The following is a 26,631-nucleotide window of genomic DNA, read 5'->3' on the forward strand; positions in this document are numbered from 1 at the left end:
TCAATGGGGGTCAATGTTTGGTTACCAACATTCTTCAAAATATTATCTGTTGTGTTTTGCAGAAGATAGAAAGTCATACAAGTAAAAATGACACGCAGAAAAACAATTTTTTAAATTATCGACTTTTAAAAGTTTAAGAATATGACAGGAACAGTGTGCACAAATAATTATGTTCTTCTATCATTCTTCCTTTCATCGAATCTCTTATCTGAAGTCATGTTCCAAACTTTTCAGCCCGCGACCCCCAAAATAACAGTGCCACTCGAGACCCCCACTATACTGGGAGGTGGCTAAAGTATAGAAAAACATTTCACGCAAATGCGCACATGCAATTATTCTACCCTAACAGTCCAAATATGACATACGAAATGAAAGAAATACATACAGATTTTGAACATGAGGTTGAGTAGATGATATAAATATTTTTTTATGTGATCTGTTCCTTTGACTACAATAGTAGGAAAAATGGTTGTCAAAAGTGCCCCAGAACTGTTTACTTTCCTACATTCTTCAAAATATCTTCTTTTGTGTTCAACAGAACAAAGAAATGTATAAGGCAAATTTTCCTACTATGGTAGTCAATGGTGGCCAATAACTGTTTGGTTGAAATTATTTCTCAAAATATCTTTCTCTGTGTTCATCAGAACAAAGTTATTTAAACAGATTGAGAACAATTTGGGGGTGAGTAAATGAAGACACAATTACATTTTTGGGCGAACTATCCCTTTAATATAATGAATAGAAATCTAAAATCTCTCTAAAACTGGGCACACTATTTCAGTTGATCATCACGGTTTCATGAGCCGCTCAAATGTGAACGTTCTCCAACTTAAAAAGAGATAATCATATCTAATAATACCCAATTCAATTTGTGGTAATTTCCGCTATGTCGTCAATCCTGCTGGGGGAGGCTATGTGTTCGTCTGTGTTCGTGTTAGTCTTATTATGTGTGTGTGTGTGCTGCAATTTTCTCTGTGTGTGCTAGTGACAGCCGCCACACAGGGATTGTGGAAACAGGCAGAAGCAGGAGAGGTTTGTTGATTGCAGAGATAAAGCACTCGGCTCCTCAAGACTTGCCTCCATTTCAGAAAGCAAGGAACATAAAAATGTAACACAGAACACAACATATTTATTAACAAAAAAAAACATTAAAAAAGCACTAGAGAAACAAAATAACAAAGCTATAGAGAAAAAGAAAATGATTGTAAAGAGATACAAAATACTGTAATGAAACATAAAAAGCATATTAGGACCATTTTTGGCAATTGGACAGTCAGCATCCGACCATAAGACACAAAACTAAACTGTCATCATCAGAACATCAGTTTGTGTATCCATGAGAGCAGTTTTTTCTGCAAAGAATTAAAATCCAAGAGCAATTTCTTCTCAACTTGAAATATGAAGTTCATTTGATTATATTACAGGGATAGTTCACCCAAAAGTAAAAATTCTGCATAAATGTATTTTTTCTGATGAACAAAGAGAAAGAAATTTGAAAGAATGTCAAGCAGTTCTTATCCCCCATTTAATGCCATAGTAGGGAAAATAAATACTATGGGAGTGAGATCTGATGGTTACGGACATTCTTCCAACTATCTTCCTTTATGTTAGGCAGAACAAAGAAATGTATGCAGTTCTGAGGGTGAGTGAATGATGACATCATTTTCACAGTTGGATGAACTATCCAACAGTCATCTGATCACTTAAAGTAAAGAACGGAACAAAAGATAAGAAGAAAGGTAATGCAATAGCATCTCTTCCCTCTTCAGTCCTCCAGATGAAGACAAATAATAAGACACAGGTAGTCATGCAATCTTCAATCAGGCGTCAGGCCAAATAAACCGTTACATCACTGAACTATTATATCTTAGATTTGTAGGTCAGATGTTAACTTTCTGATAATCAACCCCACAGACGTGTTTAGTGGCTGATATCATTTGTCAAGTACATTATTACTCCCAGTGGGTAACATCATCTCATTCAGAGTTCACCGACTCCAGAAGCTTGTCACAGATATTACGCAGAGAGTGTTCGACGCGCAGATTATTATAAAGAATTTCTGCCTTACAGAAAGGCACATCAGAAGCACAATGACCCCCTGTGACAGCCAGACAGGAGTGACACATTATATTGCATGAGTCACTGAAATCCACAGCCATGTTTCAGACGTATGACCTTCTCTTATAAAGCACACCTGCAGCCTCGCAAGACTTCATCTTTACTTATTACCACATAAAACCAACACCGGCTCTATTGACTCTTCTAATACATGTTCTTTGTCTTCATTTGAATAGTATTGACTGTCATTCGTTACAGGGGGAACAAATGTACTTCTGCACCCCTTTAACAACCTGTGTTTTTGAGTGACATCCTCTTGACCTCATTTTCAATGATACTCTTCCAGCTTGTTGTTTCTGTGATACCTGGAGAGAGCTATACATTCTCATTTCCACTCATTTCCTGTCTGTCTTTCCTCTCCTGTGGAATAAAAATAAAGGGTATTGATTTTAAAGTTATATTAGAGGAAGAAGCACTACATCAGTCTGTGATGTACTGTAGTTCTAATGTTTTTGCTTTACTGTCACAACAATAATGTGACGTTGAGCATCCTGAAGGGAGAGATACTCCATCTGCGCAATGCCTTTGAAATGGTTGCTTTTGTTCGTGGCCATACTCTGTCACAGAAGACCTTTTAAGGGTTTGTTTAGTTTGCCAAAAGCAAATAATTGTTATGTATAATGCAGCACTTAGGCTATGGTAGATTTCGTTCATTTTTTACTTAATAGTAGACTCAAACGATAAACATTAAATATCTGAAAGCAGTACTTGACTTATCGAAGTCATCGCTTGACAGCCAAATATGGAATAAAGGGTCAGAGCCCGAGGGCACAATGAAACATAAAGGACTCCATTTAAGTCACTCTCTAAAAACAGATGACTTTCTATTGACAAAAGCCAACTGCATACTCTAATGACTACATGGCGTTGAAACCACGCAGGCCATACTATGCCAAATATTTCCATATATATATATATAAATACATACATACACATACATACACTCATACATACATGTAGCCTTTATAATAACAATAAAATGCAAATAGGGTATAATAAAATCATGACTTTGGTTTAGGTGAATGCTACAACTTCTGCCTTGTCTCTATGAACTTCATTGGATGAACGCGCCTGGCCTGAAGGTAACTTTGGGTCTGTGTTTGCTGATCGCTCTGGCTAGTAATAAAACTTTTTGATTTAATTAATATTGATATTTGACGTATAATTCATGTATTAAATTAACTATTTCTATGCTATAAAATTCAAGTAAACAATTTCTTGAAAGGGTTGTGTAACTGTGTAAAGTTTAGCAAAGTAACAGCTCTTCTACTGGTTACCCAAAATAATACTGGCTGGATTAACTTTTAACTTGCTACAGTAGCTAATGTAATTTACTTGTAATTTATATAATGTAATAAATCTGATATCAGCTGATTTGTTTAAAAAACAAAAATATTTAAAGCTAAAAAACTAACCAGAATGATGAAAATATGCGATGAAAGTATGACCTTTGCTCTCTAGAAACCTTGTAAGTTCTTAAGTATTAGCATTATAAACACTTTATTTATACCATCAAATTAAGGACATTCTTCAGAAATTTTGGCATTGTTGAACAATAAATGGGTAGTTGATGAATAAATCGTGTCCTTCAGTGTGACATATCAAAATTTAAAAAACAAACTTTTAGTATTATATTTGATATTATTATTTTTTATGTTTATAATATAAAACACTATTGAAATATTATTCCTAATTGTTTTTCCCTATATTTTTGCTTTCACCCCATAGGACAAATTTGGATATTATCAGTTAATGTAAAAAGCTTGTGCTTAATAATGTATTTTAATGGAAACCATTAGAATTGGGTTTCTATTGTTTTTTCAGCAATGCATCCTTGCTAAGAAAAACAATAGAAACGTTTATAGAAATTCTGATGGTTACTATTATGAACCATTAGCATTAAAACCATTATAAAAAAATTTTGTATGTGTTTTTTTTTGGATTTAACATTAACAACATTAAATCAATAAAAAAAATCATGGTTACTATTGAATTATTATTATTTTTAGTGGTTATATAAGATAATCATGTTTGTAGTGTGTTCCAGGAGACTAAAACATACAATATTAATTCCATACCTAGTGGAGTATTAACTAATACAGTAATAGTAATAGTAAATGTGTAAAGTTGCATGAAATAAAAATAGCTCAATAACATAGGCTAAATGGTTGGAAACTGATAATATAAAACATATAACTAATATCCAAAACAACTTTCTGCACATACATACAAGCTATGCTTTTAAACACTACAGGGGTTCGCAGAGAATTGATAGAAAAATGATTTACTAGATGAGCAACAGAAAAGCACCTCTTCAATACTTCAACGTCACTTTAATCTGAGCAACAAGACTCATCCTGCATCCAGACAGCCTTTAGAGTCGATCATCATCTCAGCCTTGGTCAACAACCATCACAAAGTACTGAACCAAAACAATGTTTTGTTTAAATATGGCAGATGTTTAACCAAAGCAACTCACTATGTTTTCAAGGTACACCTTTTATCAGACGCAGACCTTGTTCCATTTGATCTAGGAACATGTACTGTAGACATGATTCAAAGCAAGGATGTAAATCATTGCAGGATTCATTTGGTGTCATTGATAACTAACATTTCTGTTTGTGATTCTAGCTTTGTCACATTACAGTGAAGTGGGCGCCCCATTCCAGGATGTAGGAAAGTTAATGTTAGTGTGTCATAAGTGTGGAGTTAAAAATGGTGTCTAGAACTGTAATCACCTGCGGCCTGCTGCGTCTCCTCTCATACTTTATTTCACAGATTTTCATAATTCATTCCACCTACACTACCATTCTCCATAAGAACGTACACGAAACAGTTCGGCCAAAAATAAAAATAACATCCTGTATGTGATTTTTTTGTGTTGCCAGAATAATGTTTATCGAAAGATGCTGTAAAGCCTCATGAACTTTTTCAGGAGTAAACCAAATATAAGCTATTGTATGTTTATAAATTGAATAATGATAAAGTATTAATATACAGTATATCTCTACACTGTACTGATGCATGATATCATATCGCTACTGTCCGTCTGAAACCTTGTATCTCCATCTGATTTTTTTGCATAAATAATTATTAGTAATCATCCTTTATGTTTGTCAATGGGTTTTGCAAATGTCTCAGCAATAAAAAGTATTAAATATGCTTGTCAACTTTGACAACACAGTATTTCATTATTTTTTAGTGTTTTCCCATTTATTGAAAAATTTTGATTTACTGTGTCGAGTAGTTAAACATGCTAGTGCAATTGTAGGACAACCACAAAGACAACTGAATGAAATCTATCGGACAAGAGTCAAACAAAAAACGCAGGTTATCATTGAAGATTGTTCTCATCCTCTGAATATTACATATCTGGACCAGGAAAAAATGTGTATCAAATGTCACTGTGCAAACTGCTGTCAGAATTTTAAATACTACACTGTAAAAAAAAAACGTAATTTTACAGAATTTTTCTGTTTTATTTGACAGTTTTTTTCTGTATTTTTGAAAAACAGGAAAAAAATGTCTAATTACAGAGATAAACTGTGGATTTGTTTTATTTTACGGATTTTCCCTGTATTTTTGAAATACGGGGAAAAAATGTCAAATTACTGAAATAGACTGTGATTTTTTTTTACAGATTTTTTCCGTATATTTAAAATATGGTTAAAACATAAAGAATGGAAAATCTACATTGTTTATTTAAAAAAGTATCTATTTTTACAAATACTTTTTATCATACAGCCTACAAATAAAACGGATATGTGACCTGGTGTGACATTAATTGATGAATATTACTAATGTTGTTTGAAGATTGTGCCCGTGAGCCAGCGCCTCTGATAAAAGCTGCATGATTAAGAAAAACACAAAGCTGTCTGTTATTAAACACAAACGAACGAAATAAATGCTCTTCTGTTCAAATATAAATGCGTCCATGACGCGATATGTTTTTAAACTACTTCGTCTGAAAGAGCTGATGAGTCAGTTTTAAATCTGAAAGAGTTCGTGGCGCGCATCAGAATCAGACTTCACTACTTTGACTGACCAATATTATTCCGCTTGTTAAAGTAGTTCTGCTGCGTTCAGTGCTTTGTCACGCATTTAATTTCATAATTTAGTACGATAACATCATAGAATACATTCTTTCTTTAAGTAGCCTACGCGCATATTTAAATGACAGCTATGAAGATTTTATATTTTTGAAATGTAAGAAGGATACACCCTCACAAAGCACACAGTGGAGCAGCTGCGCAGTGCGCGTGACCGTGACAGGACCTCACCTCAGAATTACCGCCAATTTTTGGATTAGAGGCGAAGCAGGTAAGATGTATATTTCTAATTATATTAATACGTGTAAGTTCTAGCTTTTCATTTTTTAAATGTATTAATATTTACCACATTTGGTAGCAGACCAGTTATCGTTTAACGGTAACCTTGAAAATGTTTATCTTACAAAGTAGGCCTCAGTTGATGGTAATGTTATTGTGCATATTTTTCTCTTTGGGTGATTTTAACCAAGTCCTACTTTATGGTTTGTTAGTTTTGTGGTTTAAGTGCGTTCTATTGCATTTTAAGAGTTTGAGAATGATTTTGAGTAAAGTTAACTGTTAAATGTAAACGCTTTCCACACATAGTAACTGTATACGTTACCCAAATAATTTAGCTTCAAAATCTGGTATCGTTACAAGTTAAATGGAAGTAAATGGAGGAGCCTGATAAAAAGTGCTCTTTTAACGTACACAAAAAGAAGTCTGACGGATTTAGAGGGTTTTGCATCCGACCTCTTCATTTTGTTAACGTTGACTTCTTTCTAACTTACTTGCCAAATTAGCCGTTGGCGAATATTGGATTCTTTAGACTACATTGAGAATTTCGGAGGAATATAAATATCTGCGGATGTCGCCTAAATAGCGTTTAATACTTTAGTAAGTTTAATATTTTAGACATTTCTTGGCATATTTCTTTGTTTTTTTGTAGATCTCTTAACATGTCCCTTACACTTATATGTTTTTTATTCCTGCAGAAAAGTTGCGTGAGCTGCCAAAATCAAGATCAGTGTGAAAAGGTCAGGCTCACAATGTGAAGATGTCTGCAAGTTACTCTTTTTAAAGCTGTGGTGTTTCTGTAAAGACCTTAAAAGGTAATGTACAACATCAAGGGCTCCACAGAAATGAGGCACATTACCTATATCCATGTTGCATAGCATTGCCTGATGAAGTGGACTCTACTGGACTTCCAAGTACACCCTGCATAATTGTGTGTTGTATGTTTAAAAATGACAAAGTGAAGCTATATTTAATATTTGTTGGTTTTCCTTTTCTATTTTATCACAGTGTTATAGATCCCTTTTTTCTTCATGTTACAATAGGATGTTCTCCTTTGACTGCCGAGTAATTCGTTGTCTGTGGACCAGGTCATTGTTAACAGCCACATCACCATGTTCAGTGATGCTATCAGGTTGATGTTGGCCTCATACTACTGCCTGAACATTTCCTATCCAGATGACCAAGGAGCAACATTGGAATTTGTGGAGAGGTAAGACAGAAGATAATATCAGTCAATATCCAAGCACATACCTTACACACATCATCGCATACTCTCACTCTCAAACACACATCCTCACATACACAAACTCTCAAACACACACATTCTCTCACACACTCACATCCTCACATACACTCACTTTCAAACATACAATCACTCTCAAACACACACATATACTCACATCCTCACTTAAACTCACTCTCAAGCACACACATCCTCACATAAACTCACTCTCAAACACACACATCCTCACATATACTCACATCCTCACATAAACTCACTCTCAAACACACACATCCTCACATACACTCACTCTCAAACACACACATCCTCACATATACTCACATCCTCACATATACTCACTCTCAAACACATACATCCTCACATACACTCACATCCTCACATAAACTCACTCTCAAACACACACATCCTCACATACACAAACTCTCAAACACACACATTCTCTCACACACTCACATCCTCACATACACTCACTTTCAAACATACAATCACTCTCAAACACACACATATACTCACATCCTCACTTAAACTCACTCTCAAACACACACATCCTCACATAAACTCACTCTCAAACACACACATCCTCACATATACTCACATCCTCACATAAACTCACTCTCAAACACACACATCCTCACATACACTCACTCTCAAACACACACATCCTCACATATACTCACATCCTCACATATACTCACTCTCAAACACATACATCCTCACATACACTCACATCCTCACATAAACTCACTCTCAAACACACACATCCTCACATAAACTCACTCTCAAACACACACATCCTCACATAAACTCACTCTCAAACACACACATCCTCACATATACTCACATCCTCACATAAACCCACTCTCAAACACACACATCCTCACATATACTCACATCCTCACATAAACTCACTCTCAAACACACACATCCTCACATACACAAACTCTCAAACACACACATTCTCTCACACACTCACATCCTCACATACACTCACTTTCAAACATACAATCACTCTCAAACACACACATATACTCACATCCTCACTTAAACTCACTCTCAAACACACACATCCTCACATAAACTCACTCTCAAACACACACATCCTCACATATACTCACATCCTCACATAAACTCACTCTCAAACACACACATCCTCACATACACTCACTCTCAAACACACACATCCTCACATATACTCACATCCTCACATATACTCACTCTCAAACACATACATCCTCACATACACTCACATCCTCACATAAACTCACTCTCAAACACACACATCCTCACATAAACTCACTCTCAAACACACACATCCTCACATAAACTCACTCTCAAACACACACATCCTCACATATACTCACATCCTCACATAAACCCACTCTCAAACACACACATCCTCACATATACTCACATCCTCACATAAACTCACTCTCAAACACACACATCCTCACATACACTCACTCTCAAACACACACATCCTCACATATACTCACATCCTCACATAAACTCACTCTCAAACACACACATCCTCACATACACTCACATCCTCACATACACTCACTCTCAAACACACACATCCTCACATATACTCACATCCTCACATAAACTCACTCTCAAACACACACATCCTCACATACACTCACTCTCAAACACACACATCCTCACATAAACTCACTCTCAAACACACACATCCTCACATACACTCACTCTCAAACACACACATCCTCACATAAACTCACTCTCAAACACACACATCCTCACATATACTCACATCCTCACATAAACCCACTCTCAAACACACACATCCTCACATATACTCACATCCTCACATAAACTCACTCTCAAACACACACATCCTCACATACACTCACTCTCAAACACACACATCCTCACATATACTCACATCCTCACATAAACTCACTCTCAAACACACACATCCTCACATACACTCACATCCTCACATACACTCACTCTCAAACACACACATCCTCACATATACTCACATCCTCACATAAACTCACTCTCAAACACACACATCCTCACATACACTCACTCTCAAACACACACATCCTCACATACACTCACTCTCAAACACACACATCCTCACATATACTCACATCCTCACATATACTCACTCTCAAACACACACATCCTCACATACACTCACATCCTCACATAAACTCACTCTCAAACACACACATCCTCACATAAACTCACTCTCAAACACACACATCCTCACATATACTCACATCCTCACATAAACTCACTCTCAAACATACACATCCTCACATACACTCACATCCTCACATAAACTCACTCTCAAACACACACATCCTCACATAAACTCACTCTCAAACACACACATCCTCACATACACTCACATCCTCACATAAACTCACTCTCAAACACACACATCCTCACATAAACTCACTCTCAAACACACACATCCTCACATAAACTCACTCTCAAACACACACATCCTCACATATACTCACATCCTCACATAAACTCACTCTCAAACACACACATCCTCACATAAACTCACTCTCAAACACACACATCCTCACATAAACTCACTCTCAAACACACACATCCTCACATACACTCACATCCTCACATAAACTCACTCTCAAACACACACATCCTCACATATACTCAAATCCTCACTTACATTCACTCTCAAACATACACTCACTCTCAAACACACACATCCTCACATACATATATTAAAGGTATAGTTCACCTTCAAATTGCAAATTCTGTTATATACACAACCTTTTTTCATTTCAAACCTTTGTGACTCTCTCTCTTCCGCAAAACACAAAAGAAGAAAATGTTGGTCCCCAATGACTTGCATTGGTTTTGTGTCTATACTATAGAAGTCAATGAGGACAAAAGGTTTTTGGTAACCGACATTTTTCAAAATATCTTTTGTGTTTCGCAGAAGAATAAAAATCACACAGGTTTAAATAACAACAGGGTGAGTAAATACAGCATTTTCATTTTGAAGGCAAACTATTACTTTGAGAATTATGTTACAGTCTTTTTTTTTTTTTAACAGATGCCTTTTCAAGATAAACCCAGAGAAGGGATCCAAAATTCTAAAGAGAACATCAAGAAACCAAAAGGCGGTCAGTCCAAAGGTTATTTCTCTGTTTAGTAAAATGTGCAGACTATGAATGGATGGAGTAATAATACTCACCCATTATTCTCTTAAAATTATTGGCTGTGTTACTGACTTGAACTACATTTGGTTCTGTTGTTAAAAATTTCCCTTTTTCATTCATGTAGTTGTATGCAAGTTTCCAACATTTGTAATTAAGACAGAAAAGTTTGCGATCCATGTTATTTTTGTCCTCTGATGAGTGTATTTTAATAGTTGAGCATCAGTTTTATTGCATGAATTGTATAAACCTGTCCATGATTTTGATCTCTTGTACTGCTTCGTTGTTTTACTTATGTAATCAGTGAGATTTTGGTGAGTTGTAGCTTTTACAGACAAGTTTGACATTATTGTTATTATTCTCCTGCAAGAAATAAAAGCGAGTCTGTTTAACAAGATTCATCATGTTTTGTCATGAAATATTCCACACATCTCACGCAAAATTTTACTGCGGGTAAAACAGTAACAGGTAATGATTACAGCTCACAGAAGGTCTGTACACAAATTGCGTGTATTCATAATAATATGTGTATTTATAATTCAAACACAAAATTAATTTTTCATTACTAAACACGTCTTTGCGTTCATGTCTTTGTGGTTATGTGCACATCCAGGCCGCAGCCTGCTGCCGTGGCAGAAACTAGTGCCTTTGGAAAGCGATTCCCTGCTTCATACAGGAACTTTTATATTGGTATACTCATGCATTTGATAAAAAATTCTATGGGTCCATTATTGTTTAAAAACAAGTAGTTTTTTATTAAGACCTGAAAAACACTCAACTTGAGGCTTATTATTTGAATCTGTGATTTTATTTGTACTTTTATGGTACTTTTTCTACATCTTTAATCTTTAGATCTTAAATTGAACGTTTAGAAGCTCAAGAAGTATAAAAAAATATTTTGTAGAAATTAGTTTAAAACTGTAAAATCGGGTCTGAAATTACAGATAAAAACTGTTAAATCAGGTGTGAAATTACAGATAAAAACTGTAAAATCGGGTTTGAAATTACAGATTAAAACTGTATTTATAACTACAGAAAAAAACTGTAATTTTAAGTAACGGATATTTTCTGTAGCTTTTACGGATTTTTTCCGGCGCCCCAGCTGCCGGAAAATTTCCGTTTTTTTACGGTTTTTTTACAGTGTAGAATGTGAGTAATGAGTGAGGGATTGTGTAACTTGTTGACATTTATGTGATTTGTATGATGATGTTAAATGTATTCATGTGATGAAGCCAAATACATTTTTCCACTTGTGGACAATAAAGTGACTCAACTAACTTACCTAACTACATTATGGTCATAACATATTTACACAAGATATAACAACATTTACATAATTGTATAAAGTGCTGTATACTAAATTTCTCCACCAATGGTTTGATTATTCAGAGTGATATCTGTCGATTCTAAAGATTTGCTTACATTAATATTCCTCAACCTTCGAATGTTATTAATAAATATAATGATTAATAATATTGAACATCAAACTGGTGATGTTTCTATAACATTTTCTATATACAGTGCACACATTTATTGCATCTCCCTGTCCTATACATCAGTGAATCTGTAAGGTGTACACAAATCAGGAGAAGGGTTTTTAAAACAGTGAAAATAGCTCACTTTGTGGTCAAAGAATCTTTTTTACAAGATATTTTACTGCAGAGACTTTAAGATCCAGTACTGTATGTGCAGTAAAAGTGGCAGAAAAAATGTGCCAACTCTGGCAAGTATTCACGGTGGTAAACAGTGCATCTAGTTACGCAAATGTACAGTAACTGTAGACTGCAGGGAGACGGTCCTGTTCATTGAACATTCCTTTTTATCGTGCTGATTGAAAAATTTTTTCTTCAATCTTCTTCACCCACACTTTGATAAAATGATAGATTTAAAAAAAATATGTTTAAACACTTTTCTCCATTCTACCATATGTCTTGATGCCTTCTTTCAAAAGATCTCGTGAGCAATGTATGTTTGAAAATTGAAATAGGTTTCTTATGTTAAAATAGATAATAATATTGACCAAACAATATTTGAATAAATGAAACTTATGAATTCACCAATGTGAATCTCAGGTTTTGCATTCGTTTCATCAGGCACATCAATGATACACAAGCTAAGCTGTCAAAAGACCAGCAGCAAACTGATCCAGACTGCGCTGCTTTCTTAAGCTGCTGCCACTTTGGAAAATCGAATTCACTCCTATTGCATGAGATAAACTTTCGTTAATATTTAATAGAGATCATCAAATCTGAAACTACCATATAAGCGCTCCTGTCAAAACCTTCGAAAATGTCTCTATCATAAGCCATTTTTCTCAAGTGAAATCTTTGCACACAATGTCATGCACTTGATCAGACTGCCCATGGTTACACATTTATACATCATTTGTTGGAATAGATTATGATCCAGAAAGCTCCTCATGCATAAACAATAAGATTAGTTACATTATCATCATAATAAAGCAAACATGAATGTAAGTTCATGCATGAGTTTACATTTAGTTTCTCAGAAGTGGCCCAAAGACCTTTAGTTATAAAAATATCAGATAAATGACCAGTATTTTGATCAGTTTGCACTACTCTATATATCGAGCAATCTTCTTGGCAGCTTGGTGTAATTGGATAATAATACATACGTCTTAGCAGGAGGACAAATGGATGGGAAGTGAGTTTGAAACTCGGTATCTTACGCAATTATGGTCAAATTTTAAGACTGCAGCTGGTTCTCTGCCATCATTAATTCAAGGCTTGTGTCTTTCAGACGGGACATTAGTTGTGACACAGAGCTTGACGTATGCTTTGAAGTGAGCTTTGGGAACAGATTTTCTCGCTCTTCTAATTTTCTCATCATTTCTCATTGAGTGCTCACGATGATCCGTCATTATTCTTCGCCATCTCTTTCACATAATCCTCATCTCATTAGCCAGACACGGTGTGGTCTCTCGCTTTGGGGCAGATTAACAAACTTTACACACAGCAGTAATTAAAACGCAGACACGGGCATTAATTCGCTAATCTGGGTTTGATGGGCTCATTTCTGATGTACCATCGTTTATGGATGAGCCCCATGTGTTTTATCCTCAGATCTTTGAGAAATAAAGGCGCTGGGTTCAGTCTCTCATGTCTCTAGATCTGCAGCTCTTCTGAAGCCTCAAGCTGAGCCACACAACACAGAATATGCCGTCTTCATCATTGTGTTGTGAAGAGAAGAGCAGATAACAGAGGGTTTCATCTTTGAGCTGTATAACAATGTGACTCTATCAAGTAGTTACATTTACAAAAATGAACTAATGTATGATCTTGCCGTGTGACGCTATGTACCCTGAGTTTTTACCCAGTATTAGAAAGGATATTGCTATACTAAAGGTACATTAGCTGATCTAAATATGCTTTGCATGTCACTTGGAAAAAACAAATGCAATATAGCATTGCAAAAATGTTTAAATGTGACAATGAATGTGTATAGACCATTTCATTTGACATAAACAAAGCTGGTCCACCGCTGGTCCAAAAGAACGTCGTGTTTCAGGTTTTAAATACAACCAACAGATAATTTATAACCGAATAAAAATGTTTAACAAATATTTTTAAGGTTCAACTATGTATGTAATATGATGATAGTATAATAAAAAAAAAATAGTGCTTCTGAAAACCTTGACCTAAAAACTATTGGAAACACTTTACTAAAGGAAAAACTGAAATGTTGCCTCAAAAATAAACTGAAATAAGTTTAAAGTAGGGTACTAAAATTATAATAATAAACAAAAAATAAAATCCAAATAAAATAAAAATGTATTAATCTTATATAGCAACATAAAATATAAAATAAATAATTTATAAAATGACAAAAGCATATACCTCATTTTAAATATTAATAAAACTGTAAAACTAAAATCAAAACTATCATAACTAAACATATGAAAAATATTAATATTCAAAATGGCATTTTAAAAAGTAAAAGTATGAAAAACCAAAGAACATTAACAAAAGAAGAATATGATTGCTTTGCATCACAAAGCTATATTACTCTTCATTTTACTCTCCTCTTGCAGAAATTTTATTTAAAACCACATCATCTTTAAAACTAATTTCTGTTCTGTTCAGTTTGGAATAATGCCACCGTGGAAAAAGGACTTATTTATTTACTTATACGACAGAACCAAACAGAAAGTAAACAAAAAAGCTGTTAGTGCAATGCTGGCAAAACTCTTATCTATCTAAATCTTGAGAATTTTCTTAGAAGTGGAAGCTCTGGAAAGAAGCTATAAAAAGGCCTCGTACGAAAGTAGAAATAAGTGGAAGACATTAAGCTTATTTCTAGTTCCCTCCTTTTGAGCTTGAAAAGATGTTATAAGATGTTAAAACCATTCATAATATGTAGCACAAGAAAATAATCACAGAGAAACCTTGCTAGGTAAAAGACAGTGTCATGTGCGCGTGCATATACAGAACAGTATATGGCTATGCTTTATTGTCATGCAGTGAGCGTGCATAAAATGCACATTTCATACGAATTCATAATTATAAGGTAGATCATCGAACACCTTGAACATAAGCATCAATGCAATGCAATAAAAGACTAGGCACAGAGGTTGCTGTAGGATACTTATTTGCCTGAGCTGCCGTTGTAGAGACACCAGTAAGTAAAGTATGACCCAGCTTTGCCTGGAGAGCTACTCTGAGCGCTCGAGATGTGATGGAGCACTTATGAAATCAGCCTGATGCAGCAGCGCAGTGGAAAATAAATACTTTAAATAAGAGCAGAAGACAGGGGAGTGATTCATAAAATATAATTAAAGCCCTGACAGCGGCAGAATGCTGCAGGATACTTCCAGCTGTCATGTCATGAGGAACAGATCAGCGTTCAGACTTCTGCATATTCAGATATCAACTGCAGAGAGGATATTATCAACTAGTGGATCAGACAATTGGGTTTAAAACAATGCTGAGAGGAGAAAATAAAATAGAATAAAACCATAAGCATACATATTGAGGATAGAAAAGCTGTTCTTTTATTTTGAATTATAATTATATGATATAGTAAATTGATAATAGATTTAAAAATTATGATAACCAATAAAATTATATTCATTAATAAAAGTAATAAAATATTTAATACAATTATTATTTATATAATTATATTATAGTATTCATATTATGTATTTTAACCCAAATTAAAACAAATATAATAACATATTAATTTGATCAACTTTGTTGGTCTTAGCATCATTACTTTATATTTTACGGTATATACTATTATTCTTTTAATTGTATTTCCTTAACTCTGCAGTTTAAATACATTTCTTTCTATTTATCCCTTATCTCTTGATATAGTGGCAAAAACAACGTTGGATTTTTCCTGTAACCCCCTGTTACTGTTTTCGACCACCGGGAGAATGCAAGTGCAGGGTCAGACTCACAGCCCGAATCCAAGAAATTCCAAGAGTGTTTGTAGTTGAATGTTTGTCGATGTTTATTGTAAAATAGATGGAGTAAAAGACTAAACAAAAAATGAGAACTGTTTTAAATGTCTTTAAGTATTCCTGTGTAGCGCTTTCTGGTATAAGCCAAGCCTTCCGGTATTGCAGATCCGGGCCGAGGTCAAAGACTGTATCTGCTGGCACTTCTTCTCCCCAATCATGCGGTACCTGCTCCAACTTATAGGGTGGCGCGCCCCCTGCCTTTTTAGAAGGTGTACTACCAGAATGCAATAGAAAAGAAAACTAAGTAAATTATGGAACCAAAAAACAAACTCAAATGCGGCTCCTACACACCGGCCCCTAATTGGTCTCTATAGAACCAATTATTTAAAATAAATACAAAAAAGGAGCCAGAAATAAACAATCTCTTAATGTTTTTAGAAAAATATGTATTTATACATTACATCCCTTATTGGTGATCTTTAGGAGGCACTGGACACTCTTCAGTCTCCAGAATTCGGCATAGCTTGGTAATGGGTCTATCAAGGATTGAAGTCTGTGTCTGGAGCTTCACGGATCGGACCAGCCCCTTTTGATCAGGCTTAGTCTCTAGAACTCTTCCTAGTGGCCATGATCCTCTAGGAGCAGTGGGGTCAACCACTAGAACAAGATCTCCAACATTCAGGTTCTTCTTCACTACAGTCCATTTTTGCCTTTCCTGGAGTAGAAGAAGATATTCTTTGGTCCATCTATGCCAGAAGAGATCCGCCATATACTGGACCTGTTTCCAGCGGCGTCTAGCATAAAGGTCTGATTTCAGGAAAATTCCTGGAGGCATAATGGGCTGGGTTTTCAGCAGGAGGATGTGGTTTGGGGTCAGTGGTTCCAGGTCATATGGGTCTGAGGACACTGTGGAGAGAGGACGGTTGTTTAAAATAGCCTCTACCTCACAGAATAGAGTTTGAAGACCCTCATCATCGATAGACTGTTGATGGAGTGTGGAGTTCAGCACGTAACGAACAGATCTTATAAGCCTTTCCCAGACTCCGCCATGGTGCGATGCTGCTGGTGGGTTGAAACTCCACTCGATTCCATAAGGAAGCAGGGCATCCTGGATCTTCAACTTATCCAGTGCTATCAGAGCTTTCTTGAGTTCCACCTGAGCACCCACCAGGTTCGTTCCATTGTCAGATCTGATGTGCTTAACCTGCCCCCTTCTGCAAACAAATCTCCTCAAAGCGTGAATGCATGAGTCAGTGTCTAATGAGAAAGCTACTTCCAAATGAATAGCTCTGCTGGACATACATGTAAACAGAACTCCATACCTTTTGATGGTGCTTCTTCCTCGCCTCACTTCAATCGGGCCAAAATAGTCCAATCCGACATTGGTAAAGGGAGGGAGGTCAGGTAGGATTCGTTCTAGCGGCAAATCTGCCATTTTCTGCTCACCTGCTTTGCCCCTCACACGTCGACACATGACACATTTTGAGAGCACCTTTCTTGCTAAGGAATTGGCCTTACTAATCCAATATTTCTTACGAAGCTCTGAGAGCATGTGGTTCCTACCACTGTGACCACAGCGTTCATGAATGTGTCTTAAAAGAAGAATTGAAATGTGTGCATCTTTGGGCAAGATACAGGGATGTTTAGTTTCATCAGGCATGGCTGATTTATGCATCCGGCCACCTACTCTTAAGATGCCTTCATCTAGCACAGGATCAAGCCTACAGATCCTGCTGCTCCTTTTCACTTTAGGTGGGGTGGCTTGTAGTGTTGTTATTTCAACTGGGAATGCTTGCCTCTGAACATAAGAGATAACTGACCTTTCTGCCTGTAAGAGATCTTCCACTGAGAGGAGCTGTCCACCGGGTTTGGACCTGAGAACCTCAAGTTCTGGGCTCACCTTTTGGCTGTGGGAGCGGGTAATAACTTGATACGATGGAAAGTCCTTTTGTTTTTTGATTCTCAGTATCAAGGCCTTTTTTAGTTTGATGTACCATGCCACTGCTTTAAGTAGCCTAATCCAATTTGAAAAGTATGAAATAAGCTGGTCTGTGGGTGTTTCAGTGTTCACCACTGTTGTAAAAACAGTAGTGTTTCTCCTGACCTCTGGATCATCCTGTAACACTGAGCCCAATGCCTCCACCTCTAACCAACTTTCCTCAGGTTTCCATAGGAACTCTGGGCCATGCATCCACCTCCTTTGCTCCATAAATTTGACTGCACTCAATCCTCTTGAGGAATCATCAGCTGGATTGTCTTTACTTCTTGCGTATCTCCATTGAGACAGCTCTGAGTTATCCCGAATCAGCGAGACCCTGTTTGCTACATACGTTTTAAATCTTGCAGTGTCACTTCTAATGTACTTAAGTACGGTTTGGCTGTCGGTCCAGAAAACGGAGGGCTTTAATGTTAGATGTAGTTCTCTCCTTAGCATTTTGTCCACCTTTACCAACAATGCTGCAGCGGCTAGCTCCAGACGTGGTATTGTGATGTTCTTTAAAGGAAGGACTCTGGACTTTCCCATGAGAAAAGTGACATGTATAATGTCCTGTTCATTAGCGTGTCTTATGTAGCTCACTGAGCCATAACCATTCTCACTGGCATCAGAAAAGTGGTGTAGTTCTGCACACTTTGTTGTTCCATAGTCCTTTGGTTTCAAACAACGTGCAACACTGAAGCCTTTTATTCTTTCTAAACTGTTTGTCCATCCTTCCCACCGGTCTACTAAAGCTTGGGGCAAAGGTTCGTCCCATCCAAAACCTCTCTGACAGAGCTCCTGTAGCAATTGCTTGGCTGGGAGAATGAGAGGAGCAAGAAAACCGAGGGGATCAAAAATGGAACTTACAACAGAAAGTATGCCTCTGCGGGTATGTGGCTTCTGGTTTAAATTGATGTTAAACTGGAAATGGTCAGAGTCCACACACCACTGCAATCCCAGGGCTCTTTCTATTGGTAGGCTGTCTTTGTCAAGATCCAGTGTTTTAATTTCTTTTGCCCATTTTTCTTTTGGAATGGATGCTAGAACTGCCCGATTATTGCTAACCCATTGAGTCAGCTGGAATCCACCTTTGTAACATAGTGCGGTGAGGTCTTTTACTAGCTGGATGGCTTCAGACTCTTCAGCCACGGACTTAACACAATCGTCCACATAAAAGTTGTGCCGGATTGTTTCAGCTACGTGAAGGGGAAAACAGCTTTCATTGTCATCAGCAGTTTTTTGTAATGCAAAACTTGCACAACTTGGGGAGGACACTGCACCAAATATGTGCACAAGCATACGGTATTCCTTTGGGGTTTGAAGGGTGTCACCCTGTGGCCACCACAGGAAGCGCAAGTAGTCCACACCTGATTTCTCTACTCCCACCTGATGGAACATTGACTTAACGTCAGCCAGAATTCCAATAGGTTCTTTGCGGAATCTCCAAATGACTCCAACAAGGGAATTGGTCAGATCAGGACCCTGTAGTAGCTCTGTGTTGAGGGATACACCTTTATAAGTAGCTGCACAATCAAACACCACTCTAAGTTTCCTTTTTTTTGGGTGGTATACTCCGTGGTGTGGTATATACCACACCTTTCCAGGTACCTGCGTGAGTTCTTCCTCTGGGACCTCCTCTGCATAATGATTTTCAAAGATGTCATGGATAAAAGTAACATATTCTTGTTTGTATTGTCCATCCTTTTTCATTTTCCTTTTTAGAGTTTGGAGGCGCTGTTCTGCTACTTGGCGATTGTTAGGCATACTGACATCAGTTTTCCTAAAGGGCAACTTCAGATAGTAATGTCCATCTTGTAAGAACGCCTCATTGGCTATCTCTAAAAACCTTCTGTCCTCAATTGACATTTCGGTCTTCTCCTGAGATGCTACCTCACTGAAATCCTGATTATACTGTGTGATCAGAAGCTGTTCTAGACTTGCAACCGATATCCTATTCACACTCACACTCTCTGCACTGCCATCAGCACTTCTCAGTGGCCCGTTTACAACCCATCCCAATAAGGTTCTAACTGCGTAGGGGCCCCCACCTTGACTATTAACAACCTCCCACGGTTCTATACACTTTGGAGCATTTGTGCCAATCAACAGCTCCACCTTTGAATTAATGTTGGGAAGTTTGACTCGACTTAGATACTTCCATTGTGCTAAGTCTTTCTGCTTTGGAATGCTGTTTGTGGTAACTGGCATTTCTTTTTGAGTGAAGAGATCAGGAAGAGGTAAGAAGTTATTGCTGTCCAGTGCTGCAACTTCAATTTCAGATACAACATGAGTTGGAACAGTTTTTTCTTGATTCATTGTGCGTAGAAGAATTTGAGTTTTTCTACCCTTCAGATTGAGGCGAAACATAAGATCCTCTGAGCAGAAGGTGGCGGAGGATCCAGGATCCAGGAGAGCATACACTTGTAAGACTTGGCTGCCCTTTGCTGCCTTAACCTGAACTGGGACAATGGACAGCACACTCTCTTTGGCTCCGGCCCCTATATGACCGCATAACCCTGCTGATGCACTTTTTTTGGCTCTTCATCCAACATTTCACTATAGGAGGCATGCAAGGCTTTGAACTCTTCAAGAAATTCATAAAACTTAATCATGTTTTGTTTAACTTCATCAAGAAATTCCGGATCAGTCATTAAATCTTTCACAATGTTCATTCTCCTTGTTACATGTGACATTTTTCCTCCTCTAGATGAGCGCAATTGCGCGACAACTTCACTCATGTCTTTAACAGGAGTTATTTCTTCTTCGTTGGAATCTGCCATTATTCTCAACAAAACAAAACAAAACAAAAAAAAATCCAAAAAATTCCAAAAATCACAGAGAGTATACCTTGCTTCAAAAAAGTAGAAAACAGTTCCTATTCTTTCCAAAGATCAACATATCGTTGCATTTCATTTGTTCCAATTAGGTTGTGCTTTCACCGCTCTTGATTGTGTCACAGTTCATCAACTCAAAAATCTGCAGTGAAATTCATTTCTATATCCTTCTAATAATATTCACTTTGAAAGCACATACCTCCGCTGAAGTGTTTCTTTGTTTGGCTTCCCACGCTTAGATCGACGTTTCCTTCATCTTCATATCGCGTAGTTTCAACATAAATCCGCCTTTGATGAATTCACAGGCAGTTTTTAACGAATCCACAGCAAGTCTTTGACGAAATATAGTGGCAAAAACAACGTTGGATTTTTCCTGTAACCCCCTGTTACTGTTTTCGACCACCGGGAGAATGCAAGTGCAGGGTCAGACTCACAGCCCGAATCCAAGAAATTCCAAGAGTGTTTGTAGTTGAATGTTTGTCGATGTTTATTGTAAAATAGATGGAGTAAAAGACTAAACAAAAAATGAGAACTGTTTTAAATGTCTTTAAGTATTCCTGTGTAGCGCTTTCTGGTATAAGCCAAGCCTTCCGGTATTGCAGATCCGGGCCGAGGTCAAAGACTGTATCTGCTGGCACTTCTTCTCCCCAATCATGCGGTACCTGCTCCAACTTATAGGGTGGCGCGCCCCCTGCCTTTTTAGAAGGTGTACTACCAGAATGCAATAGAAAAGAAAACTAAGTAAATTATGGAACCAAAAAACAAACTCAAATGCGGCTCCTACACTTGAATATACGGGATGAACACGGAAATATTCACATTATTTGCGTTCATGAAGTACAATCTGCGGATAGAAACAGAATGAACACAGCTTGTTCTGTCCTCTGCGACACACTGCGCATATGGTACGGACACACAGAAAGGAACTCAACCTGCTTTTTCTGACATTACATATAAAACAGAAAAAAAAGTCCTTCATGATGAGAAAATGATTCATCTCGCTTTACACGAACATGACAGATGAGTTTGTCTAAATGATACTTTCCCCTCACAGAGCGCATGAGCCACGCTTGGGAGACAATAAGGTTATACTGTACAGGAAAAACTGCAAGATCAGATTTTTTTTAATTATCTACAAAATTGTTAATTGAGCATCATCCTCTGGCACAATAGCTGCCAGTCAAGTCTTCTTTTTATATCATTTATAGCTCTTTAACCGTCATCCAAAACCAAAATCATCCTTTGTAAACCTTCCGTTGTCTGAATGCTCTGCAATATCTTGCTGAAGCCCTCCAAGAGTGCCGGCCAATGTCACAACTACTCGTCTCTGCCAACTGGGGCTGGCAGGGACTTCATTTCATCTTCTCTGATGTAACCACACAGCAGTCAATCACAATGCAGACACACAAGAATCTCGATCACGGGCACGTCCATCACTGCTTTCATCCAAATCATATCGGCTGAATAACATTTTCACAATTCTGAGTGACTGAACACATCAACATCACCATGAGAACTATCATTCAGTTAAAACAACCCATTTCTCATTCGTGTTACATAGCCTACTGTAGAAAATGTAATATCCTAATTGTTTGTTTTGAACTTCTCACAATTCAGTTCTTTGATGTTTAGTCCTACAGAAGAGCAGTGAAGACTAAAAGAGGCATACGTTGTTCCCCATGGGTTCTTACCTGCCAGAATATGCTGTCTATCGTGTTTCCAAGGAAACCTTCCCGTGTTTCAGAGGAGAGGAGCTTTGGTCCAAGTATTGTCATGAACTCGTCAAAGTCCACTTGTCCATCACCTACACAACAAATAATAATTTAAAATCACACTTGCAAATCACTGCAAAGGTGTGCACAAAGAGGGATGGATGGGTCATTGTTTTTAAATCAAATGTGATGAAAATGAAATGAAACCTGCATTTAGCTGTCATAAAATGAATGTGTGGTCCCTAATCTAAAGCCAGCAGTGTAAGATCAAACTTTTGTCCAGTTAATAACCATTTACATGAAGCAGAAGAACGTTACTTTGTTATTAGTTCATTATTTCCAAGGAATTCTTGTACCAAAACATAAAATAGTTTTACTGGAGATTTTCCATAAAAAATATCAGGCTGTTGAAAATTGCTTTGAAAAAAAAAACTGTGTAGTGAATCCAGTTGTGTAAGAGAGACGGTGCAGCAGTTATTGTGGATTCAGCAATAGACAATCGCTTGTGTTCAGAATATGCAAAAGTGTCTATGAATAACACAGAATATTAACCACACATACATGGCTACTTCCCATCAGATCCTCAAAAATCACAAGTAACAATCTCACAAAGACCAAACTCTGCTTAAAGGTCCAGTGTATGAAATTTAGCGGCTCATTCCACCCCTCCGTTTCAAAACATTACGATGGCTGACAAAGGACTATGATGTCGTTAAATTTTCGTTTTATAGGCTAGTTGCACAAAGCCGGCAATTTGGATTTTTGATCAGTGAGTGTGGGCAGGATTATTTCAGGTCGTTTTACACTGTATGGGAAAATAAGGATTTTTGGCAGACATATATGGCCGTTTTATTAGATAAAAATAAGAAACTGATATATCAGTGTTAAAACAGAAAAACCTCTTGTACCTCTGAGTACCCTGTTAAGCCAACACAACTCTGTATAATAGAAGAAAAAAAACTTCCATACCCTCCCGTTTATTGTTGCACAGGAGAATAAATATTAGCAACACAAAGCCCAACCCTTAATCATTTATCACAATGGATAAAACCAAAGAATATAGTTCTGTTGAGCTACACAAAATACAAAATGACTTTAAGGAAGTAGTTAAAACAATAAACAATGTCATTTCCAACATCAGGGCAATGATCAAGAAGTTTTAATTGACTGGACATGTTGAAAATCAGCTTGAAACAGGATGTGTGTCTATATTGTTTCAATGCGAAACTAGGAGAAGAATTTGAGTGGCCAAAGACTCTTCAAAGAGCACAGATGGAAAATTGCAGTTGAATTTTGGGGTCAGAAAGCATTTAATAAAAATAAAAGAAAACTGCACCTCCATCACCACAAGTTGTTGGGGAGACTGTTCAAGAAACAAATTATCTGCTCTTTTGCAAAAATAAACTGCACCGTATTAATCTTCCATACTGGAACTTCAACCAGGACTGGGGTCTATGGACATATGGAATGAAAAATAGTTTTTTTGGCAGCAATAACACAAGATAGGTTTGGTCCACACAGGGATAAAAGAATGCCCCATATCCACAGTTAAATATGTCACCAGATCTTCATTGTTGTGAACCTATTTTTAGACATTTTGTTCAGATACATGTCATCATGTTTTATATCAAATACCAACAACTAAAAAAATCTAAACCTGACTTGCTCTGCTAGAAACATTCTAATAGGTCCTGGTTAGATCGTCCATCAGCACATTGGTTCAAAATACACATCAACATCAATAGAAAATGGGTCACTGAACACAATATCAAGATCCTGCAATAGCCATTACAGTTCCCTGACCCAAACCCTATAGAAAATGAGTGATATGAACTAAAGAGGAAGGACCAACATTTGAAGGATCTGGAGAAATTCTTTATGGAGGAATGGACTCGTTCTTATAAATTGAGGTTTCGGGACGAATAAATACAAGGGTGCCAATAATTGTGGCCAACATACATGGAAAACATTTTTTTCAAATTGTTTTCCTTCAATGAAATGTTGGAATTTTGTAGATTTTTTAAAATAAAAGATCAGAAGGAGAAACAATGCAGATTTACTTTTACAGCCTTCTTTGCTCATATTTTCCAAGGTTGCTAATAATGGTGAGCGGGACTGTAAAACATAGCGCATGTTTGTGTTCAATCTTTATACACCTCTGAACAGATATATGTATATGTATATTACAGTACATTGCATTTCTAGAATATCGATAGAGTGTGTGTTAGGTTATAGTATTTACATCTAGCTGTGAACAAATACAACAGAAGTCTATGTATTGTCCTGTCTTTTAGATAGATAAGTAAACATGTGTGTGTGTTTGTAAAGGGAACTCACCGTCCATGTCCAATCTCTGCATGATGATTGCCAGCTCCACTTCACTAGGCATGTGCCCTAGTGAGCGCATGGCCATGCCAAGCTCCTGCTTGGAGATGAACCCATTTCCATCCCGATCCAGTACCCTGAACGCCTCCCGGATCTCTGCCAAGACAAACAAGTGTGCAACTCAACACCTCATGTGGCTTCTCTTCCACAACCTTCACAAGACAATTAATGGTTGTGCTCCATTGAGCAACAAGTGATCACAGATATTCTCCACCATCATAACACCTGCTAATATTACACCAGTGATGACACGTCACGCTGTCAACCCTTAATTTTACATTTCATTTTCAAGAAATGTGGTGAGAGAAAAGCAGAGGATATTTTTGCAGTAAACTGGATTAAGAAATTCCTAAAAATATCAGGATCTTTTTACCAAGACGACAGAATGCCAGGTTGCTGACTTTATCTATTGATATCGGCGTTAGAGAGAAAGACTCTGCCTGTGAAATCCATATTTGTCTCCTACAGTGGAGACGAGCGGTTGGCTCCATCAAATGCATATTTTATAAATGATTCTTCTGCGAGAATAAAACTCGCAGCAAGGATTTGTGTTTTAAAATAGAGCCGGGGTGTCATGCCTATGAAGGACTCTACGGTTGCGCAGCATGCTTGAACACACAGCGGTACACTGGGTAAATTTCCGGTGTACTATAGCCAGTGGAAGTCGGCAACCTGGGATTAAATGCATGGCTCACAGAAGCCTAGAGAGCTTCATCACTATACTGAACTATTTTTATCCATTTAAATTAAGACCGAAGTCTGCACATCCACTGAGCTGTTGGTGAATACTCTCAACACCTCATAGTGTACATTTGATTCAAACTTTCACAGTAAAATATTTATATGGTTTTGCCATATCACATATATGATTTTTTGAGAAATGGTGGCCAACGTGTTTGGTTATCATTCTTCTTCTAAAAAAAAAATTTGTTCTGCAGAAGAAAGATAGTCATACAAGTTTGACATGACATGAGGGTGAGTACATGATGAAAGAATATTAATTTATGGATGAACTATTTATTTAATGCTAAGGGTTAAATTGTTACCATGTATATATACAAATAATTATTAAACTCAATTTAAAAATCAAAACTACTATATTTTTACACACCCAGTTTAGAGTCAAGGAGATGAACAGTCATGGGCAACTCCAGCATTATGGACGTGACATATAAATGCTCAGAGAATGAAATTGCTACGATTATTTTGAACCATCTGTTTATATTTTACTGAACCCTAGTTGAGTCTTTACATTAAAAAAAGGCAGTCTATGAAAAAAAATAGATTTAAAAAAAGGGAAGTAAACATGCGTTATGGATTTGACAAAAAATGGACGTGTTTTTTGGGAGATGACAAACTTTGTAGGATTTCTGTGAAATAAAATTGCCAATCCAAAAAGCAATAATACCCTATCCAATGAATGGAGAAGGGATGCCTCTTTATAGAACAT

General features: G+C 36.9%; 2 protein-coding genes and 1 long non-coding RNA gene across 5 annotated transcripts in view; 1 reads left to right on the forward strand and 2 right to left on the reverse strand.

Moving 5' to 3' along the window:
• The window catches only part of caln1 (calneuron 1), a 58,756-nt gene that overhangs the window by 15,527 nt on the left and 16,598 nt on the right, over positions 1-26,631 (reverse strand). For all 3 annotated transcript variants that reach the window (XM_056756704.1, XM_056756703.1, XM_056756702.1), the window contains 2 exons: positions 25,134-25,277; positions 22,776-22,888 (listed from right to left, as the gene is read on the reverse strand). In XM_056756704.1, the coding sequence (XP_056612682.1) occupies positions 22,776-22,888; positions 25,134-25,277 (257 nt within the window). The remainder of the gene's footprint in view (positions 1-22,775; positions 22,889-25,133; positions 25,278-26,631) is intronic.
• Positions 5,841-11,241, forward strand: LOC130428567 (uncharacterized). Its single transcript, XR_008907486.1, has 3 exons — positions 5,841-6,438; positions 7,142-7,653; positions 10,748-11,241. It is a non-coding gene; the product is annotated as an uncharacterized LOC130428567 (long non-coding RNA).
• Positions 16,193-21,862, reverse strand: LOC130428565 (uncharacterized). The gene has a single exon (XM_056756701.1). The coding sequence runs from the start codon at positions 20,615-20,617 to the stop codon at positions 16,739-16,741; it is 3,879 nt and encodes a 1,292-aa protein (XP_056612679.1). The 5' UTR covers positions 20,618-21,862; the 3' UTR covers positions 16,193-16,738.

This window comes from Triplophysa dalaica, chromosome 9 (assembly GCF_015846415.1).
Source record: "Triplophysa dalaica isolate WHDGS20190420 chromosome 9, ASM1584641v1, whole genome shotgun sequence".
Taxonomy (NCBI): Eukaryota; Metazoa; Chordata; class Actinopteri; order Cypriniformes; family Nemacheilidae; genus Triplophysa; species Triplophysa dalaica.